The following is a 19,363-nucleotide window of genomic DNA, read 5'->3' as shown; positions in this document are numbered from 1 at the left end:
CATCCCCTAGGTATAAAAGTCAAGATCACAGGTATATAAATGAAACTACAATGTGTTGAATCGGAACCTACCTAACTAATTAAAACCAAAGATTTAAGTAAGCTAAAGGAGAAAAATCTATTCAACTCTCTAATAAGGAAAATCCCAAAGGCTTGGTAGCCATCATAATGAAGATTTTTCTCCTTTAGCTTACTTAAATCTTTGGTTTTAATTAGTTAGGTAGGTTCCGATTCAACACATTGTAGTTTCATTTATATACCTGTGATCTTGACTTTTATACCTAGGGGATGAGTACTTAAGGGGGTTAGATTTTGATAAGTTCTTTAGTGGGAATGACACTGATGAAGACTGCACATTGTAGTCGAAATACGTATCTGTCATGGATACCAAAATTAATTAAGTGGAATTAAATGGAAGATAACCTTTTTTGCTGTTTTATTAAAGCATTCCGCTAACAACCCAATTTCATTACTTCATTATGATGGCTACCAAGCCTTTGGGATTTTCCTTATTAGAGAGTTGAATAGATTTTTCTCCTTTAGCTTACTTAAATCTTTGGTTTTAATTAGTTAGGTAGGTTCCGATTCAACACATTGTAGTTTCATTTATATACCTGTGATCTTGACTTTTATACCTAGGGGATGAGTACTTAAGGGGGTTAGATTTTGATAAGTTCTTTAGTGGGAATGACACTGATGAAGACTGCACATTGTAGTCGAAATACGTATCTGTCATGGATACCAAAATTAATTAAGTGGAATTAAATGGAAGATAACCTTTTTTGCAGATCTTATAACGGTTATCAAAAGGTTGTGCTGGAGCTATTAATTTGATTGACGGTTTTATAAAATTGATCTCAAAAACCACTAATAGAGTGCAATAAAACAAGAAATGCTACTTGGGATGAGATGTGATTCTCATACAAATGGTGCGGATAGCCTCCACTACTTCTGACTCAGCTTCGATCAGCCTAAGTTACTTCAGTTATTGTCACACTGTCAATATCCTAATTTCCAAATTAACGAGGGACGGGTGGAAGACTATCAGCTAAATCAAATCATGAAATGTTTCAATTTGCGTGGCATCATTCGATTCGTTCTCATAATAGAAAACATAAACGGGGTAACATTCTTTCACTTGTAATTGCATGTAAGGCATAAAAATAAGGATTGGATGGGTTCTTTAAAAATATTCGCATAAAAATGCTAAACGACATTCTATAAACAAACAAATTAAATATATATAGCAACGGTGGTAACAATCCAATGTTACATATTTCTTAAGTATTTTTAACTATTCCCATGTACTAATATAAGAACTTTCTGTGTACAACGCGAGAAATACAAAGCTTAGAGTGGGATGCCCCTAGACTTTACTTTTCTCAATAACCTTTGGCTCGACCTTCTCCGATTTGCATGAAACTTTGCATAATTGTTTAGTAAAAAAAAAATCACATTTTTCCAAAAATTCGGCCATTTGGATATTGTAATATTTTTCAACATGGCGCCTTTTTAATTTTTCAATTTGAACGACCCAACGTTGAACGTCCCGTTACCATCAGCCGAGGAGGGTAACGCAGAATAAGATGAAGCGTCGAACATCGCAGGATGTCATCGTATAATTCATTAAAGAATCTATAGGTATAAGATCCAATTTAACCATTTGCATATAACATACATATATCATTGATTTTTATTGAAACTAGTTATTTCAAGGTGGCCGGTTAAGTTGTAGTTCAAATAGTTTACGCTTCATTTTTATTCGCTTGAAGTAAACACTTTTAATATGCAATAAATTAATTCGCTTTAGGTCCATTCAACTGCTTACCATGCAGTTTTCGAATGTCAGGCAACCGAGCAATGCGCGCTGCGCCGTTGCTCGCTTTATATATCATTTTCATTAGTAAGCATTTTTCGTATGCCACCGCACGGGGAGACATAGTATCTAGACTAACATTTGAAAGGGGACGGAAGAGCCAAAATGTAAACAAACCATATTTTGCCACATATAGAGAGAATAGTTCACAAACTACTCGATAAACACGAAAAGGTAGAAGAAAATATCACTTCAAATCATCAAAAACGTTTCTTCTTACATGGCGTATTTCCAACTTTCAAATCTATGATGAATCTGGTTGTTACGCCTTGCACCAGAACTACGAATTATATGGTTTTAATATGCCAAATGTTTTGATTCTGTAGTATCTAGTCATGCCCGATTCATTTGAAATGCATCCGATTGATAGTTCACGTGTAAACAACGAACAAAAAGAAGACCAAAAAAAAATCTCCGTGCGTAATTCCACTCTCACAAAATTTGCGAACGAAGAACCAAGGCGGAACAACAAACAAAAAATCCCGAGGGTGTACTTCCACGGCGTATCACCAGTGTTGGCAGTTCAAAGGGTGGAAGATCTGGGGGTAACAACATGTATGAAATTATCAGGGCGTATGATGTTTTCTTCTCAATTTCACGACAAAGAAAACTTTTTTGAGTTTTTAGTGATGCACGATGATAGATTACACTATTAACTATATGTCAAGCTTATAAAATCAACCAGAAAATGGAAAGTCGTGAAATAGGATTAATTTTTAGGTCAACAAAATTCAGAAGCGATTTTCTCGATATGGTCATTTTGGAATTACGCCCTTTTCAAATGTTAGTCTAGGTATAAGCTTGATAGAATAAATCACTTCTGTACATACCATCTACTCGATCGGTTGTATTCTTTGTCGGTCCGAAAGTCATGGAAGGAAAGGAGTCCAAACACGAGGAGGAGATAGTAATTCAACAGCAGCAGCAATTCAACGGTTCACCATCTTTCAATGGATTCGGACCAGTGCATATCATCGCGGCTTGTTTGGTACTATTGGTATTAGCCCTAGCCGCTCGGTTCCTGTGGCGTCTAATCACGCGGGAAATCGAAAGACGAACGATCGGAGTCGGAGTCGATCACTACAATCGTATAGCAGAAAAAACGTAACACAACGTAGGGAAACAACAAAAAAATAAATTGTAGTACGAAAACGTCACTTCTGATCGACATGACGTATGAGACAAAGTTGTAGAAAAAATATTAAGTCTTTCTGGGAAGTACCAATTCCAAAATAGTGTAATTCACAATGTGAAGGCGAACACACAATTGTGTATAGATTTCGTCTACTTAAGCAGCTTATTTTCTTTAAAAAAAATTTAGACCAACATTTGAAAAGGGCAGAACTTTTTTGTCATGATTTTCTTCAAAAAACTGTAACTCAATAATGTCAAGTCCTACAAAAATGTTGCCAAAAGATAATTTGTAGAGAAATAAATGAGCTTTTGAAAAAAAATTAAAAAAAATAAAAGTATTTTTTCTACACTGAAAAAAATAATTTTTAAAACTTAAAATGAGATTTCTCAATAACACATTTTTTTTTAATCTGAAACTTTTGCTAAAGATAGACATACCATTTATGTACAACTCATTCAAACAACCGAAAATGGGCACTTTTAAAGGAAAAAAGTTATTCACTGAATAAATGTTCGCACTGAATAAAATCTATGATAATGAGAGAGAGAAGGATTAGTATTTTCCATTTAATTCCACTACTTTATTTGCTTATTCTTGACAGATACGCGTATTTCGTCTACAATGTGCAGACTTCTTCAGTGCCTTGTACTAATACTCGACTGTCGAGGTACCACTAGTGCACGAAGTAGACACGGAATCATTGAATTAGACAAAAAGACTGTTATAGACTTCTTTGATATGTATTGATATAAGCAGACCAATGCCTGGAATTAACGATTACGTGTCTGAGCTCCGCAATGACCTAAAAGAACGGGTTCAGAAGCGACTTCTTATGATGTCTCTCAAAGAGGCATATACAATATTTGAAGAAACGTATGCGAGTATTAAAATTGGCTTCACCTTATTTACAACGTTGAGGCCTAAACATTGTAAGCTACTTGATAGTAAAGGTACTCATAATGTATGTGTGTGCACAATCCACGAAAATGTAAAATTAATGCTAAATAGTTTAGGAATCGTATCCCAGGAAGAAATAATGGATAAACTGCTTTATAATTTTTCTATTAGGACGACAGAGTGTTATTTTCGAGCTTGCAAGAAATGTGCCACCAATGAAGAAGTTGCAGACGAACTTGCTGGCACTATTAGAAGAAAGTGGTAAAGAAGATGTTATTTTTCAACAGTGGTTTACTACGGAGCGTTGTAACTTAGAGAACATTATGAAACCTGCAGATGAGCTTGCCACGTACTTCGTAGATAAAATTGATAAGTTAATCACTCATGACTTTATTTGTAAAGAACAATCTTTATTTCTAAGGAAAAATCTAAGAAAGAATCTCTAAAAGAAGATGAATTAATTGTAATTTGCGATTTCTCTGAGAACTATTGATTTATTATTCAGAACGCTGCTCAGGGTTACCATTGGAATAACGCTCAGGCAACTATTCACCCTTTTGTGGTTTATTATATTAAGGACAGTAAAGTAGAAAACGTTAGTTTTAAAATAATATCAGAGGTATTGGCTCATGATACAATAGCAGTTTATTTGTTCATTTCAAAACTGATAGAGTTCTCCAAAATTACATTTATGTCAGATGGAGCAGCTGCTCATTATAAGAAAAAAAATTGCCAGCCTATGTAACTTTAAATCAATGCACAAATTGGAAGCAGATTGGCATTTATTTGCAACATTTCATGTCAAAGGTCCCTGGTGGAACTTTAAAACGAATGGCAAAAAGAGCAAGCCTTGCCCAAGAATACGGAAATACTATTACAACCCCACGAGAGCTCTACGACTGGGCAGTTAAACAAACAAAGAAAAGCATCACAAAATTGAATTTCTGTTATATATTTACTGAGCAATACGAAAAAATGTCAGAAGACCTAGAAGATTTGTTTCACCACGCAAAGACGATATCTGGTACACAAAAATTACACAGTTTTCAGCCTATTGCCGATAATCAAATTGCAGCTAAAAAATATTCTAATTCAACGGGTCATCCAAAAAAATTTACTTTGCTGGACAATGTTAAGAAATAATATAAGTAGTTCTCTAAATAAGATAAAATTAAAATAACACCATTTTTTCATACTCTGCCAATTAAACATAAAGGGTGATACGGTCAAAATTTGGTCAATATCAACTTGACGTATTTCTTTCAATTTTGCATTTAAAAAACCTGAACACCCCTCATTTTGAAGGTGTGTGTGTGTAGAATGTTGCTCCTATTTTGATTTTTGAATTCACTCTTCAGTTGTCAAAATGCCGTCCAAGCAAGAAGAGCAGCGTATCAAAATTTTGCTCGCACATCGCGAAAATCCGAGCTACTCGCACGCAAAGTTCGCAAAATCGCTAAAAGTTGCCAAATCAATGTAATTAAAGTGTTTGGGGAACGTTTGTCGACAGCCAGGAAGTCTGGATCGGGGGGAAATCGAAAACCGGAAGCCGCTGAGACGACAAAGAGAGTTGCCGGTAGTTTCAAGCGAAACCCTAACCTCTCTCTCCGAGATGCCGCAAATAAGCTGGGTGTATCGTCTACAACCGTGCATCGAGCCAAAAACCGAGCCGGACTATCGACTTACAAGAAGGTAGTGACTCCAAATCGCGATGATAAACAAAATACGACGGCCAAAGCGCGATCCCGGAGGCTGTACACGACGATGCTGACGAAGTTTGACTGCGTGGTAATGGACGACGAAACCTACGTCAAAGCCGACTACAAGCAGCTTCCGGGACAGGAGTTTTATACGGCAAAAGGAAGGGGAAAGGTAGCAGATGTTTTCAAGCACATGAAACTGTCAAAGTTCGCAAAGAAATATCTGGTTTGGCAAGCCATCTGTACCTGTGACTTGAAAAGCAGCATTTTCATAGCTTCCGGGACTGTCAACCAAGAAATTTACGTGAAAGAGTGTTTGAATAAACGTCTGCTGCCTTTCCTGAAGAAACACGGTTGTTCCGTACTGTTTTGGCCGGATTTGGCATCTTGCCATTACGGTAAAAAGGCCATGGAGTGGTACGCCGCCAACAACGTGCAGGTGGTTCCCAAGGACAAGAACCCTCCCAACACGCCAGAGCTCCGCCCAATTGAGAAATACTGGGCTATTGTCAAGCGGAACCTAAAGAAGACCAAAAAACTGCTAAGCGCGAGCAGCAGTTCAAGGCAAACTGGCTTTCTGCGGCGAAGAAGGTGGACAAGGTGGCTGTACACAATCTGATGGCAGGGGTCAAGCGTAAGGCCCGGCAATTCGGATTTGGAAAAGCGGAAGCCTAACTGCATATTTTTCCTGAATTTTATACGAATTGAGCTTGAAAAAGAAATTTAATTTGATTTTTTAAATAAACGATTTCACCGATTTACACGCGTTTTCCCTTGACCAAATTTTGACCGTATCACCCTTTAACATTAAAATTTAATTTTCTATATCATTCACATTAGGATTGAATACGTCTTCGATATATTTTTTGGTGTACCTTTCATTTGGAGCTTGTTGAGTGAAATCTGGTTGAGAGGTAGGTTTCACATGAGTCTCAACATTTCAATATTTTTCATGTCTACACTAAAAAAAATCATTGATTTTATTCAGTGTGAACACGATAAAGGGTTTGTTAAATAACTTTTTTTTTCTTTAAAAGTGCCCATCTTGAGATATATGAACGAGTTATAGATAAATGGTCTGCCTATCTGTAGACAAAATTTCCGATTGTTAAAAAATGGCATTTTTGAGAAATTTTAATTTTAAATTTTAAACATTTTTTTCTTCAGTGTAGCAATAACATTTTTAATATTTTGGTATTTTATTATGCAAGGACTTGACATTATTGAGTTATAATTTTTTGAAGAAAGTATTAATTTTAAAAAAATCTGCCCTTTTTAAATGTTGGTCTAGCGTTTAAAAAAAAACAAGTATGCAAAGTTGCTTAAGTAGACGAAGTCTACACACCCACAAAGTTTCATTACGGACATGAATGCATCGCGGAGATGTAAAATGTCCTTAATAAACAAACAAACAAAACAAAGTTTCATTGAAATCTGAGAGGGTGTTGCCAATTCCTTTGTCGTGAAATTCACCATAAGCGAAACACGTAAGCGTTGTACAAGTTGTTTACAACTTTTATTCGTAATGTTTTGTAATACTTTAATATAGTCGCTAATAGTTGATTAACCGTAACAAAATGTAGCCAGAACATACCAGAAACTGTAACAGTAGAAATTAGTGTTTCTTTAAAGTTTATTACATTCCATAAACCATAGCCAAAATATTTTAAATAAAGTTAACATAGCTAGTCATTTGTCAGTGAAGTTTAAACTGTTCTAGAAATGGTTATTTTCTATACGGGCTGTGCTCAGAGCTTAAGCTAAAAATAAAATGATGGAGATTTCATGCAATGATTAACATTCATGCTCTGTATTTCTCTGTGAAAAATGCTGTTTGAAATGGAAAACTTTTAAATTTCAAGCCTAAACAGAGTAAAACGTAAAAGGAGCACGCTTCAACCGTTACCAACATTTAGCCAGAAAACGTTCTAATACCACCCAACCATAATGCTGAGCGCTCGTAATTTTCCAACTCCCATCGTCCCAACCCACAACCCTCTCAAAGGTATGACAGGTATGCTCACAGATAAAGTTGGCAACGAGCCTCGAAACATGGTTTCACTTTCAATGCTCGCTCCACCGTAGCACACAGCAACTATTAAAGGCAGACGTCTCGTTCTGAAACATTCACCAAGCGCAATTCCACTTTTATCTGCTGGGATCAGATCCCATCTCTTATATAATACCACAGCGTGACCTTTTACCATCAGATTGTGTGAAATCGTCTCGGCTCGGAAAGGCGACTATGTATGGACCACCCCGCGCAGCATAAATGTTCTTCTACGCCCATAATTGACACAAGCAACTTTAATCTGTATCAGCAGCTCCGCACAGTTCAAAAGGTTTAATTGTTGGTCGTCATAAAGTTATTCGCTCCCGCAGTCGTTCGCCAATGGGTTCATTTGTCTTCTTCGATGGAGCATGGCGACAAAAAAAAAACTAACGGAACCACAAACGAGCTAAATCAATTTAAAGTAATCTGATTTAATTAAAGCCCGTTAAGAGAAAAAAAATTACACACCAGGCACATGGTTGGCAGACGCAGACTTTAAATTAGCAGAAAGGTCAGTGATTCATGCTTGTCGTTCTACGTGACCGCGGCGGAACAGAATGAGTTCTATAACGTCCCAACGCCATGTGGCAGCGACACGCTATGGTTTGGAAAATCAAATTGACCTAACCCAATGCTGCTGCCCAGATGAGGAGCTCATAGGAGGGGGGAGAAATGTAAATGGATGTTATTCGACACACTTGTAACTCCTAAAACGCAACGGGAGGTAAGTGTGGCGTCGCGAAGCGTCGTTTGGTGACGACGGGACGCAACATAAATATATCGTCTAAATGTGTCACTAGTCCAATTAAACCGGTCGGTTTATGAGTGCGTATGGCCGAAATTGGTCCCGGGCCCAGTACAGTGACGGGAATGTTGAGATCCAATTAGCGCTTGGAAGGCAAACAGTTTTCCGCCGTTATTATGGTTTTCGGTAAAAATTGGGATGTTACATTTGGCTATGATGTGTTTTGGCGGGTTAGTTAAGCCGAAGGTTTTTTTTTCAGGTTGGAAAATTAAGGATTGAGTATCCATTGTATTTTCCTCACAGTATATGAATGTATAAAGTGCTCAAAGAACACTTGATTAAGGTCAGACATAAAGATCTAGTTTGAACGTAATGGTCAAGTAGAAGTTAGGTCTAACAAAACCGCTGCAGAGAGCATCCCTATGAAACCCGCTCTCAAATAGAGCTGATGCTGTCCATCGGAAAGTAACAACTCTCGGAAAGCTATCAAGCAGAGCGCTCTTTGAAACCCAACTCGTACATATGTAGGTACTTGAGATTACCCAACTCAACTGGTTGTTCATGTCTAATAAATAATTCAATTAACACATTTCGACAACACACATTTCCAGCATCACACGGCGCATCGCATAAATCCAAACGAAAGCAGCCATTCCGGACCCTTTGCAGACGATAAATTTTCACTGCCTTTGTCGTTGACTGAATGAATTTTGAAGATACCGTTTGTAGGTAATTTATGTATGTGTGTGCACAGAGTTGTGCAATGTTTGCCGCACTTACCTTTATCATTTGCGTAACGGCGGGGTTTTGTAAAATGCCTTGCAGGAATACCAAATCGGTCTCGTTGGCTTCCGATTTCTCGTTCAGATCTTCTAAATTTTCCCGAACATGTTGAAAGGCGGCTGAAAATGACGAAAAGACGAAAAGAAAACGTATGTAAAGCAATTACAATTACGATCCGGCGCAAAAACAACACTATGAATTTAACCGAATCAACATAACTATTTGCATAAAAAATAAAATCAAAATAAACGAAATACCTCTAAACCGATTGTCAGCAGTCGCGTTTCGGAAGGAGAAAAAAAAAGTAAAAATCTTTCAAATACTTCAAAGCCCCGGTAGGAATGTTCACATCGCGCTCTCTCCATCCCCCCTTATGATGGGAAATATCATTTCACACCGTGCGGTGAGACCGCGAGCCAAAAGCCGCCCGCCCGCCTCTACACGAAAATTTAGAACATTATTCAGAGATGATTGTTTGTTTACAATGAAATAAAAAGTAACTATAAACGAAGATACGAACGGCAGGCAGTTAAATCTAATAACCATCCAATTTCCCGCTACCATGCGGCCCGAGGAAAGAGACCGAACTACATTACAGAGTGCGCACCATTGCGAGGATGCGAGATTTTCGTATTCGTTTATTGCCACTTCCGGAAAATCTCTTCGGGAAAATCGACTGTAAAGATTTATCGCCTGTTATTGGAGTGAGGGCTGCATTGTTGCTGTGAAATGTATTTTTTTTATGACTGATCAGAAATTATGACGATTCTTGAATGAAGAGAATGAGTGCCAGAGGAGTCAACTAATCATCTTTATCGAGATGGACACGCTCACGCTGTAGGATATGAGTCAACAGCAGCATCTTAGGTCAGTAGGGCATTGTGGTACAGAGTTAACCAGTCTAGCGCTAATAGCGTGTAAGCTAAAGAACATTACTGTCATCATTAAATTGATTGATGCTATGCTTAAGACAGCCACGCCATCGACCAATGACAAAAATCCCTTTTCTCTTTTGTCAGATGACGAGACTGACTCTGACTTGGCTGAGAAGGGTACTTCTTTCAGTTTTCCGGAAGGTTCTGCACGGTAACGAAAGCGCATCCGTTCGCGGATTGTTGCAAAGAAAGAACCCCAAATCAGTGGTGGAAAAAAGGAGACTTCTACTCCTCCTGGATTCCGCAGAACTGACTATACCCAGGATTTTCCACCTCTTCCGGGGACATCCAAAACCCCTGATGCCCCAATTTTAAGAACAGAAACCCCTTCTTCATCTGGGTTGTTCTCATTTGATGACATTGTGGACGGTATTCTCAAATACCTCAACATTTCTGATCCTCTGAAAAGCACTATCCTCACATTGCTTCCCACTGTGAAATCCTTCTTGAAGCAATTGACTTCAAAATGGCCCCTTCTTGCAGCTATCATCTCCTTCGATGGATAATTTTCCAAACGAGGTCGGGAATTTGATCACTGTTCTACAGTGGAATTGTCGAAGTCTTATTCCGAAATTAGATTCGTTCAAGTATTTAGTCCATAACAATAATTGCGATGCATTTGCCCTCTGTGAAACATGGCTCTCTTCAGAAATTGATCTCCCTTTTTATGATTTTAACATTATTCGACTGGATTGTGAGGATTCGCGTGGAGGAGAGGTACTTTTGGGGATCAAAAGGTGCCATTCCTTCTATAGGGTGAATCTTCCCGAATTCCCCGGTATTGAAGTTGTCGCATGTCAGGCTACCATTAAAGGTAAGAGCCTTTGTATTGCTTCTGTATATCATTACTCCTAGAGTCTCTGTTAATCGCAAACAACTTTTCGACATATGTGCGGTACTTCCCGCTCCATGGTTGATCATGGGAAATTTTAACTCCCACGGTACAGGCTAGGGGGAGCTGTACGATGATAACCGTTCTACTTTGATTTATGATCTCTGCGACAACTTCAACATGACAATACTTAACAATGGAGAAGTAACACGTTTGGCTGGTCCATCCTCGAATGGTAGCAGATTAGACCTCACCTTTTGCTCCAATTCACTATCGTTGGATTGCACTTGGCATGTAATCCAGGATCCGCACGGTAGTGATCATCTGCCGATCAAAATTTCGATTGCCAGTGGGTTCAACTCGTCAGAATCCGTTAACGTCGCGTATGATCTAACCCGTAACATCGATTGGACTAAGTTCCAATCCGCGATAGACGATACAGTATCGTCAGTGGAAGAGCTTCCGCCGTTGGAGGAATATACAGGGTGCGTGACGAATTTTTGCAGTAAATGGCATATTTGAGAAAAAAATACACCAGTTCGTTATTCGAGCAATGAATTTTGTGCGATTTATTTTCTTTCGCAACATATGGAAGTTGTAAGTAAATTTATTCAAAAAAATTGCCTTCCCTTTCGACGACTGTAGTTAGACGCCTCCGGAAACTACAGTATGCACGTTTGAAAATGTTTCGATCCATAGATGTCATCACTGCCTTGATTTTAGCTTTTAGAGACTTAAGTGTGGTGTGAGGGGTTCTATTGGTATCCCGTTGGACGACGCCCTATACAAAATAATCCAACGGATTGATATCGGGACTGCTTGGGGGCCAAATTTCTTCCTCCCAAATTTACGAAATATTTTCCGCAAGCCATTTCTGTGCTTTATTAGCAGTATGAGCAGGTGCTCCGTATTATCACTTTCCCAAGCCTTTTTTAATATTATACACTGTTCTTTCAGACACATTTACCGACCGAATTATTTCTTTCATGCATACTCCGGCGCGCAACAAAGCGACAACGGCTGACAGATTGCTCTCTTGTTTCGACATCTTTACGTTTACTCAACATTGTTTGTTTAAATCTTACACCTAACAGTATAAGCTATCCAGTGGTGCCAAATATATCTAAATCATGATGCACAAGCATGAGAAATTACTATTTGAAATTTACTGCAAAAATTCGTCACGCACCCTGTAATTTCCTCTCTAATCTCATCGTCGACAGCGCACTTCAAGCTCAAACACGACCGGTGCCGCGATCGTCAATCCGTAAGAAAACACCATCGCTCTGGTGGGATCAACAATGCACGGAGGTTTACCGTAAAAAGTCCGACGCGTTTAAACTTTTTCGGAAACGTGGAACACGCGAGCATTTCGACGCATACACATCTCTTGAACGCGAACTCAAGAGCCTCGTCAAGGCCAAAAAACGGGGTTACTGGCGGCAGTTTTTAGACGGATTGTTGCGCGAAACGTCTATGAATACGCTTTGGAGTACGGCGCGAAGAATGCGTAACCAGTCTACTAACAACGAAAGCGAGGAATGCTCGGATCAATAGATTCTTAAATTCGCGCGAAAAGTGTGTCCGGATTCCTTGCCGTCGCAGTTGATTCCTCGCGAAACCGCGAATTCGGTAGACGAAATCAAATTCGATGGTCGAACTTTCACTCGCTCTCCTTTCGTGTGGCAATTCTGCCCCGGGATCTGATAGAATCAAGTTCAACTTGCTGAAAAACCTCCCAGACGTCGCTAAGAGGCACATGTTGAACTTGTACAATCAGTTCTCGGAGCTCAATATTATTCCCGACGATTGGAGACGAGTAAGGGTGATAGCCATTAAAAAGCCTGATAAACCCACGTCGGATCACAATTCGTATCGGCCCATCGCGATGCTGTCGTGTATTCGGAAATTGATGGAGAAAATGATCCTTTTTCGCCTCGACAAATGGGTTGAGACGAACCACCTTCTTTCAGATACTCAATTTGGTTTCCGTAGGGGTAAGGGAACGAACAAATGTCTCGCGTTGCTTTCCTGGGAAATTCAGTTAGCTTTTGCTAAGAAAGAGCAAATGGCTTCTGTGTTCTTGGATATCAAGGGGTCTTTTGATTCAGTATCCGTTGAAGTTCTTTCAAAGAAATTCCACGCTTGTGGATTGTCTCCATTAATGAATAATTTTTTGTACAATTTGCTGTCAGAAAAACATATGAGCTTTTCTCATGGAAACTCTACAGCTTTTTGATTTAGCTACATGGGTCTCCCCCAAGGCACATGTTTAAGCCCCCTTTTGTACAATTTCTACGTTAGAAAAATTGATGTCTGTCTTAGTGACAATTGCACGTTGAGACAACTTGCAGATGACAGCGTAGTGTCTATCACAGGGCCAAAAGAGGTTGACCTGCAAGGACCCTTACAGGATACCTTGGACAATTTGTCTACTTGGGCTATTCAGCTAGGTATCGAATTCTCCACGGAGAAAACTGAGTTGATCGTTTTTTCTAGGAAGCATAGCCCAGCACAACCGAAGCTTCAACTTTTGGGTAAGCCGATCACTCATTCCATGTCTTTCAAATATCTTGGGGTCTGGTTCGATTCCAAATGCACCTGGAGATCCCACATTGAGTATCTGAGACAAAAATGCCAACTAAGGATCAATTCCCTTTGATCAATTTCCTTCGATCAATTACCGGACAACGATTTTATTGGTTTTAGAGTACGGTAGTTTTTGCTTCCAGTCGACGACTAAAACTCACATCATCAAACTGGAACGGATCCAGTATCGCTGTCTTCGTATCGCGTTAGGATGCATGCACTCGACTCATACTATGAGTCTCGAAGTGCTGGCGGGCATGTTGCCACTATCCGTCCGTTTTTTTCAGAGTTATCTCTGAGGCTCCTCACCCGTTGCGAAGTAATGAACCCACCTCGAGCAGGAACGAATATCTCGATACCTTAAATTGGTATAGATGAGTCTGACATAAGAGGTAAAATACCAAAAAATAATACCAAAAAAATGTTCCCACAATACCATTCCAATATCAAATTATGATAATGCAATACCAAAACAATACCATCCAGGTATTCTTTTGGCATCCAAATATCAATTTTTGGTATTCACCAAGTATTTTCCATGTAATTTTTTGGTATTATTCTTTGGTATTTTACCTCTTATGTCATGCTGATCAATACCAAATTTTGGTATCAGATCAGAATGAGGTATTCATTAGTTATTTTCTCCTGCTCGGGACTGGTGATCGAAAACTTTGAAAAGCTTCTGGAGCTAAATCCTCAAACATGTTTTATGACTTTGTACTACCTATATTTAACACAGGATGTCAGCCCTTCAAGAAATATTCCCAATCGTGTAGTCTTCTCCGATTTCGGCAATTCAGTGAATTTTGATTTATCTATGATGCAGGAAATCCGCGGAATCCCAGAGCATCATCGTCCTATGATTGCTCCGTCATTATACTCTGCAAAGTTTGGCCATGTTGATTCTGCAAGAACGTTTTTTCACAGATGGATCTCTAATAGAGGAGTCCGCTGGTTTTGGTGTATTTAATGAATTTCATAGCGCCTCTCGAAAACTTGAAGCTCCTTGTTCTGTATGTGTGGCTGAACTGGCAGCAATTCACTACACTTTGGAAACTATTGCTTCACTTCTTCCAGACCACTACTTTATTTTTACGGACAATCTCAGTTCTGTCGAGGCTATGCGTTCCATTAGGCCGGTAAAGCACTTCTCGTATTTTCTCTTCAAAATACGAGAACTGCTTAGTGTTTAATCCCTTCGCGTGGGATCCCTTCGCATTGCTCAATTTTGGGCAATGAGAAGGCGGATTCACTTGCGAAGGTGGGCGCTATGGAAGGCGACATTTATGATCGACAAATCGCCTATAGTGATTTTTTCTCTATTTATCGTCAGCAGTCACTCGTTAGCTGGCAACATCAATGGAGTGAAGGGAGCTTGGAACGATGGCTACATTCAATTATCCCTAAGGTGTCGAAGTTTGCATGGTTCAAAGGGTTGGACTTGGGTCGAGACTTCATACGCGTGATGTCTCGTCTCATGTCCAATCACTATTGTCTAAACGCTCACTTGCCTTTCTTGTAGGCTTGGTGGTTGAACGTCTTTTTGTATGCAAAATGCACAACTTTTTTAAGCACTTTAATTGTTCTAAATTCAAATTAAATTACATTTCATTTGATTCTACAGGTAATGTATGTCATTATAACAATTGTCATCTTAAAACTTAATATCAAAACTAAATATTATCAAAATGTAAAGGTAATTAAACGTTGCGGATTTGTTCTAAAGTCTCAACATTCTAAATTCTGTTTACCTCATCACTACGGGGATTTCCATACAAGTAGGCCGACAAACATATTTTCATTGTTTTTTCGCAACTTGGCTTCATCTAAAGACATTGCTCATAAACATTTCTCGACATTTAATGACTAGCTTTTGAAAGGGGTTTAATTTTTTATTGTTTTAAATTACAGAGAATAAAATTTATAGAAAAACGGCAACATACAATTGGTTTATACAGGGTGTACCGTAAAAACATGCATTTTTTGTAAATATATTTATTTATTTCAATAAATCTTCTGTAAATAAGAAATACAATAAAAGGCATAGTAAAATAAGTACAATGAAATCAAATTTTTAGCGTTTTTTTTTTTATAATTATTCTTCTGTTACAATATCATCATGCACAAAATCTTCTTCAATTTCATCGACTGCTTTCAAAAATTCCTCCAATGCATTTCAGTTATTAGTGTCAGTTATTGAACAGCTTACAGAATTTTCAAATATCATGAAACTTTTCACGATGTCGGAATAATGCAGAAACACTTTATTCTGTCGTCTTTTCGCCATCCAAATGGAACTGATCAGTGGGTCCGATTCATGCATGGCACGAATGAAGACATCATGTAAATTATCTACTCTTGATCGTTGCATGATGGGTTCGATATTTTGACGAAGGACTACGTCTGTGATTTCTATATGGGGGTAAACTTTGTGAAAACCGAAAATGGAACATGTTACGAAATTATGAAAGATTTTGAACGTTAATAACTCAGTTGCTCCTGGACCAATTTCAATAATTTTGATGCTTTTGACTGTTGATTTTCAACAAAAAAAAACTATTGAAAAAGTGGTAAATGTCAAGCATTTTCCAAAAGTGTCGAAATAACCAACAAATCCACCAATTAAGTACATGCATATGCTGCTTCCCAAACACAGTCATCAGACGAAACATGTTGATGTAGCATTGCGGCTTCCCCAACACTGTCATCAGAGAGTCGTTAGCAGACGAAATAAGTCGAAGTGGCATTCGCCTCCGATCTTCGGGCGTGTGCGAATAGGGAGAATGCAATTGCGTAACATTTTGCACACTGATCGCCATATTTAGAATCGCACGCCCCCAACAACCACATAAAATTCTCTCCAGAGTTGTAATCTTGTAACCAAACTTGGAAGCAGGGGTGCAAGTGATTTTGATCGATTCTCTTCATCGACTTTCTGTTTCGATAATCACTCGACGGCAAACACATTCATTGATAGGTTTGTTGTTTTGGATGATAGAAGAGCATAGCAGAAATAGTGCGAAATAGGCTAGTGAAGCCATGGTCATCGAAAGAGAAAATCGATCAAGAGAAAATCGATTAAGAGAATTGACTTTCACCTCTCTGCCTCAAAACCCCTTAATTCAGTCGTTGTCATAACAATGAAAACTAGCATCGCACCGCTTTAGGTTCTTGGGTTATAGGTACTTGCTGGTTGCAATTCTTCTGTTCGACATTTTCGAATGACCACCAAAAAACATGAAATTACACTATTTTCTAGGGATGCCTAAAAGTTCAATTATTCGATTAACGATTAATCGTAAAGATTTTTCCAGCTATTCGATTAAATGTTGATCGAATTTTCAATTATTCGAGCGCGTATTTCTGCTCGTTTGATTTTGCGCAGTAGAGAAAATAAATAAAAGTACTAATTTATCTGAACAGGCATAGAGATGAGCCATGACGTGAAACAGAATCATAAATTCGCAAAAAAAAAGTGTTAAGCGTCCTTCTGCTAAAGTCTAAGATTTACCGAACTTGTTGAGAGAAGGAGTTAAACGAGAAAACTAAAAAGGGGAGGAGCTTTAGCTGGGTGGACACTGTTATTCTGTGGCCTTCCAACCTGTCACAGACACCTGTTCAACCCTTATCCAGCAGCAGACCGGCCGATACTCTTGCTTGTGCCCAATAATTGAACCGAAGAATATCCAGCTGCACGTCATCATCATCTTTAAGTCTGTACTACCATCGGCCCCAGCGTTGCCAGATTGTTTTAAAGTTTATCGGTAACAAAGTTTTTAAAAAATCGGTATTTACTATTTTAATTTATTTTATATTTTAGCTGTTTTGAAAGCGAAAATTTTAACTTTTGGACTATGATCGGAAAATTCTGAAAGAAAACTCCGGGGAATGTTTGAATTAGCTTCTGAAGGAACATCCAGAGAAAGAAGAAAGAAGCTCTTCTGGACGAAATTTGAGGAAAGTTCTAAGAAAAGTCGGAGAAACATCCGGGAACTACCAAGACAAGAATTGAAAAACTTCTTGTGGATATTCAAAGAAACCATCGGAAAAAAATCGGATGTCACATCCAAAGGAAGCCAGAAAACTTTCAGAAAATGGAAGTAAATTCCAGAAGTAGCCAGTTCTAGGGGAAGCCAAAAAAAGTTCGGAAAAACCTTCCAATAAAAGTCGGAAACCTATGGCTTATGGACACACTTTCAGAAGAAGACGGAAGAAACTTCCTGAAGACGCTGGCAGACACTTCCTTAGGTAGATTGCAAGAAACTTCTGGAGAAATTCAGAAGCCTACAAGGACATAATTCCGGAAGAAAGAGATTTCTGGGGGATGTTCTAATGATCCAGCAAATTTTTCTGATATGCATAAAACATCCCTGAAGACCTAGAAATGCCCCTGAAGTTTTCGGAACATTCCTGAAATACACTTAGGAATATTCCATAATTCCACGGAACTCCTCAAAAGTTCTTGTAATTTTCTTGAAGTTAATGGGGCTGTTTTAGAGTTCTCTGATCATCCTCCAAGTTCTCGGAACCTCCCTGATTATAATGAGGCTATCTGGTATCTGGACTTTCTTGAAGATTACGACATTTCTCACAATTTTCTTGAATTTATTGTATCATTAGCGTTAAAGATCTCTGATCTTCCCAATTTTTAAAATGTTAATTTTTGGCACTACCATTCAAAAGCACGGAACTTCCCATAAAATGCTCTCACAGTGTTCTAATGTTCATGTTACTTCCCTTACGTTTCCTAAATTTGTGGAAAATTGCCTGGAAATCCAATAAAATATCAGCATTTCCTTTAAATTAATTGATCCGTCCTGACGTTCACGGAGATTCTCTAAAGTTCTCTCGATTCTCTGAAACAAATGAAACTTTCCTGAAAACCATTAAATTTCCCTGAAGTTCTTTGAACTTGTGAAGTTTCCAAAATATTTCTGATGTTTTCGTAAGTTCACTGGAGTTCGCTGGACTTTCCTGAAATTTTCGGGTTTTGGAATTTGAACAGAAGTTATTGAAACTATCTTGAGTTTTTCGGAACTTACTCAAAAGTCTAGACTTTTCTGAAGTTTCAGAACTTCTTACAAGTTCCTGCAGCTAGTGTGAATCCGCAATAAAAATCTGGAAACATCCCAGAAGTTCAGGGAAAGTTGAAAAAACTGGTGTGAGAAGAAAGAAGAACCATTTGAGCGATCGCTGCAGATGCAAATAGTTTTCGGGAGGAATCGAAAAATAAATTATGGTGTAAGGTGGAAGAAAAATCCAGGCGAAAGTTGGACGAAAATTCAAGAAGCAAAAAATGAACAAAAACTTTAGGAAGTTAAATAATGTTTAAAAAGTATTTCGCAATTCCCTAGGAATAACCGGAAAGAGCCATCGACAGTTTCTCGATTCATGAGTAGCCAAAAACGGTGAAGAAATGGAAACATTAGTCAAAAGAGTATCAAGCATATGACATTTTCAAAGATGATTTTTTAAAGAATTTTCAGGGTTTCAAAATTTTAGGTTATTCAAAAAGACACAAGTCTGTCAAAGTAATTTAAGGCAATAATAATGTTGACCATTCAAAAAAAATCGGTATAAATCGGTATACAAATTCAAAAATCGGTATTCTAAGGATTCTTATCTGTATATCGGTATCTAGTTCGGAAATCGGTATATCTGGCAACGTTGATCGGCCCTTTTCAGGGCCACCAAGATATTCCAAAAGAGTTAAATTTCTGAACATGTCCCAACTAAAATTCATATCAAAAGGTTCTTTTCAGGGCAATCATTTTTTTTCTCCATGTTGGGTGTATTTATCACTGCGACCATTACTTTCA

General features: G+C 38.3%; 1 protein-coding gene across 4 annotated transcripts in view; it reads right to left on the bottom strand.

Moving 5' to 3' along the window:
* Positions 1-19,363, bottom strand: part of vari (MAGUK p55 subfamily member vari) — a 139,601-nt gene that overhangs the window by 77,851 nt on the left and 42,387 nt on the right. For all 4 annotated transcript variants that reach the window (XM_065224079.1, XM_065224080.1, XM_065224078.1 and 1 more), the window contains one exon: positions 9,186-9,307. In XM_065224079.1, coding sequence (XP_065080151.1) covers positions 9,186-9,307 — 122 coding nt within the window. The remainder of the gene's footprint in view (positions 1-9,185; positions 9,308-19,363) is intronic.

This window comes from Ochlerotatus camptorhynchus, unplaced genomic scaffold, assembly GCF_037179485.1.
Source record: "Ochlerotatus camptorhynchus isolate MF236.1 unplaced genomic scaffold, CSIRO-AGI_Acam_v1.1 ptg000204l, whole genome shotgun sequence".
NCBI lineage: Eukaryota > Metazoa > Arthropoda > Insecta > Diptera > Culicidae > Ochlerotatus > Ochlerotatus camptorhynchus.
This window is presented reverse-complemented; position numbering and strand designations above follow the sequence as displayed.